Below are 4047 nucleotides of genomic sequence, written 5' to 3'. Positions count from 1 at the left end.
CAGGCTGGGGGGAGTGAGCGTGGGGCTGGGCACAGGCTGGGGGGAGTGAGCGTGGGGCTGGGCACAGGCTGGGGGGAGTGAGCGTGGGGCTGGGCCAGGCTGGGGGGTAGTGAGTGTGGGGCTGGCACAGGCTGTGAGGCACGGACTGAGTGGGCTTCCCATGTTCTTGGTGCCTCCCACAGTCCGATGTGAGTAAAGAACCTGAACTGTCCGGATCACGAGTGGGCACTGGCCCGTGGACCACACCTAGAGGTCTCTCCTCACTGCCACCAGCCGACCCACACCCAGGGTGCTCACAACAGCTGACCCGTGGCCTGGGGCTGCTCACAAGCGTGTCTGGCCAGGCTGAGCGGCTGCCAAGTGACAGAGCTGAGTCCTCCCGCCCACGCCTGCTGCTGGGATGGCCCTTCCTAAGCCCAGGGACACCCCCTGGACATCAGGAGTCACTAGATGCACAGACTGAGCCCCCACCTTGGCATCCAACAAGTAATTGTACGGCATGAAGATGATGTCGGCCTGCTGCTTCAGGTTCCGGGACAGGTAGTAAGGACACACCCTGGAAGGGAGAGGAGGGAAGGTACCATGAGCGCCCCATTCGGGGGACGACCGGAGGGCGGGGCCGCCATATCTTCTGACCAGGAAGTAGCCTTATCCTGTGCATGGGGCCCAGGTGGGAAGCTGCTGTCTGGGATGGATGGGGAGTCCACATCAGTTTCCAACCCTGTGAATCATCGTCTCTTTAAAAACTCAATGGAAAAGAAAAAACAACCCTATTCCTGAATAGAGATCATCAGAAACCAACACAACACAGAACCACTACAAAAAAGGCAGAGCTGGCAAGGTGCAGTGGCTCATGCCTGTAATCCCATCACTTTGGGAGGCCAAGGTGGGCAGGTAGCTTGAGCTCAGGAGTTTGAGACTGGCCTGGGCAACACAGTGAGACCCTGTCTGTACAAAAAATACAGAAATTAACCAGGAATGGTGGTGTGTGCCCGTAGTCCCGGCTACTTGGGAGGCTCAGCTGGGAGAATCGCTTGAGCCTGGGAGGTTGAGGCTGCAGTGAGCCGAGATCACGACTCTGCACATCAGCCTAGGAAACAGAGCTAGACCCTGTCTCACAAAAAAAGTGGGGAGGGGAGCTTTTCCCCCTAAATATAAGAAAGGCTTTATTACAACTTGAATTTCTGAAGCTATGATCTATTGACATCGGACACATCTGCTGTCCTCAAAAGAACGAGGCCAAGCTACCAGCACCAGTATGAGAAGCTACTCCCAATGCTGAGTGAAAACAGCAAACTGCGGAACACTCTGCAGACAAAACTGCGTGCCTCCACACACAGACACGGGCCTGCAGGGTCCTGCAGACACAGGGTCCACAGTGGCCATCTGAGGTGGCTGAGGGCCAGGGACTAGGGAGGCAGTTTCACTTTTTACTTTATGTTCCTCAGAGCTGCTTAAACTTTTTCATACTGAATGGTTGTCAGTTTCATAATTTAAAAGGAACAAAAAAAAGGGAAAGAAACATATTGGGGGTTCGGCAGGCCATAGGAGAGCTGGGCCGTGGAAGGACATCGTGAGCGTGGCCTCACCAACGGGTCTCACCTGTGCCTGCTTCCGCTCTTGACCAAGTCCTCGATGTCCAGGATGGGGCTGGCCAGCTCCTGCTCCAGGCTCTTCTCTGTAGGTGTGAGGCAGGGGTAAAGACACACCCTCAGGGTGTGCTAAGTCTCCCAGATCACAGGGGGATGCCCAGGGCAGAACAGTTCCTCCACAGCGGGCAAGGCTGGGCATCCCCCCCACAACCATGAACATGCCACAAAGCACCCACTGAGGGTCTCAGGTGCCCAAGGGAGGCCCCCACCCGCAGTGATCCCGACAGAGTCCTCCTCTGCCCCAGAAGGCAGTCTGAGGCTGAGGGTGGATTCAACAGAGGCCAGCAGGGTCCCGAGGGTTCTCCGCATCCACTCCAATACAGCCCGAGATAGGACAGGGCTGGCGGCCATACCCAGCCCTCCTCAGGGCAGGAAAGGACAGCCCCTCAGCCTATCGCCCCAGGCCACAGAAGTGTCTCTTACAAACCCTTGCGATTACAGCCGCTTCACTCAGCTTCCCTGCCAACCACAACAGACCCAGAACTTCCAGCTAAAGAAGAAACAGATTTTATGGTGCTCCCCGCACTCCCCCACCCCCCCCCGCAGCATGGCAGCCATGGGAAAGGGCACTGCCTATGCTGGCTGAGAGGCCCAGGGCAGAAAAGGTCTCAGGGAGTTTGGGGGATGGCCTGCCCCTCCCTTGCCTCCACAGCATAGGCTCCCAAACTGGAACCACAAGAATTCCTTAAGGAGCTGCTTAAACACAGACAGGACCAGGGACCTTTCCTAACAAGCACCCCAGAGTCTTAGGGCAGTCACGTGTGGCAGTGGAGCCTCCCCCAGCTCCCAACTCCATCATGGCTATTTTCTGCCAGTCCCCAGCAGGTGTCACGTCCCCTGAGGGCCAGGACTCAGCTGCAAAGGCCAGAAGCAAGTGCGTACACACACACACAAACACAAACACACGCACGCGCACGCCCACACATGCACACACACACAAACACACGCACGTGCACGCCGACATACACAAGCACACACAAACACACATGCGCGCGCATGCCCACATACACACACGCACACACACGCGCGCGCACACACACATACATGCGCACACACAAATGCACGACGCGCACGCTCACATGCACACGCATGCGCACACCCACATACACACACACACGCACGCCCACATACACACACACATGCATTACACACCTACACACCAGCGATGACCCAACCCCAGGTGCCCCAGGGATAGCAGGGAAAGCAGGGGAAGAAAAGCATATCCCTCAGCAGCACCATAGCAACAGGCCAGCCAATCAGCATGTGCTGCAGCACCCAGCACTTTCCAGCCCTTCCCTGGTGGAGAGCTGAGGGCAGCCTGAGGACAGGAGCTTCGACGGGAAGGGGACGAGGGGCAGGGCCATCGCAGAGGCTCCGCCCCAGGCTAACCCCAGGCCTGCTATCCCTGCCCGAGTCCTCACAGGCCAGGAAGGGTACCAGCTCTCCAGCTGTCTCCTTGTTCATCCAAAATACCTGCCTCCCTTCCTCTCATGCCCCTCCTGGAGCTGCAGCCCACTCCAAAGATGCCCAGGCCTCTGCAGCTGCTGCAGACACCACCCTCACAGCCCATCCACGGGGCAGACCGGACACAAAGGTTCACAGCTAGACAACCCCCACCAGGTCAGGCAGTGAGAGTCCAAGCCAAGGGGGACAGGCTGGGGGCTGGTCTGTGTCTTCTTGGACTGAGCCCACAGGCCGGAGGAGGAGAAAGAGGGGGGACCCAACACCCACAGGCCTGACACCCATGGAAGCAGAACCAGGAGGCAGTCAACTACCCTCGCCAGGGAGCAGGTCCAGCAGCCACAGGGTGCTGCCCTAGTCCAGGACCACGGCCAGCCAGGCCCATGGTCAGCATTCCACCCTACCCCAAGGACACCCCCTGCATGAGCCTAGGGACACCCAGAAGGCGTTCCTGTCCTGGAAATCCGGGCGAAGAACTCGGAAATAATGACTGTTGACAATTTCCAACAACACATCTGCCTGCCCGTCCCAGAGTCACCTCTCACAGGCATGGCTGAGATGGGCGTGCAGCTCCCGTCAGGGAACCTGGGGCCTAGATACAGAGCCCCTTCTCAGGACCACCAGAAAGGCCTGGACAACCACACATCAAGGTGGCTGGGGACCTCGGTGCCACCAGACCAAAAAAACAGCAAACAAGGGCAGGGCGCGGTGGCTCAAGCCTGTAATCCCAGCACTTTGGGAAGCCGAGGCGGGTGGATCACAAGGTCAAGAGATCGAGACCATCCTGGTCAACATGGTGAAACCCCGTCTCTACAAAAATACAAAAAATTAGCTGGGCATGGTGGTGCATGCCTGTAATCCCAGCTACTCAGGAGGCTGGAGCAGGAGAATTGCCTGAACCCAGGAGGCGGAGGTTGTGGTGAGCCGAGATCGC

General features: G+C 58.0%; 1 protein-coding gene across 8 annotated transcripts in view; it reads right to left on the bottom strand.

The window, feature by feature from the left end:
• LOC108293979 (regulator of telomere elongation helicase 1) overlaps positions 1-4047 on the bottom strand; it is a 38820-nt gene that overhangs the window by 29201 nt on the left and 5572 nt on the right. For 7 of the 8 annotated variants that reach the window (XR_005197870.1, XM_017515666.2, XM_037733923.1 and 4 more), the window contains exons 7-8: positions 1603-1678; positions 472-556 (exon numbers count right to left, since the gene is read on the bottom strand). Coding sequence is in view for 7 of the 8 variants with exons in the window: in XM_017515666.2 (XP_017371155.2) it covers positions 472-556; positions 1603-1678 (161 nt within the window). In the remaining variant the exon portion in view is untranslated. Of the gene's footprint in view, positions 1-471; positions 557-1602; positions 1679-3125; positions 3536-4047 lie in introns of those variants that run through there. The other variant, XM_017515671.2, reaches the window with a different exon arrangement.

Source organism: Cebus imitator, unplaced genomic scaffold (assembly GCF_001604975.1).
Source record: "Cebus imitator isolate Cc_AM_T3 unplaced genomic scaffold, Cebus_imitator-1.0 Scaffold555, whole genome shotgun sequence".
NCBI classification, from domain to species: Eukaryota; Metazoa; Chordata; class Mammalia; order Primates; family Cebidae; genus Cebus; species Cebus imitator.
This window is presented reverse-complemented; position numbering and strand designations above follow the sequence as displayed.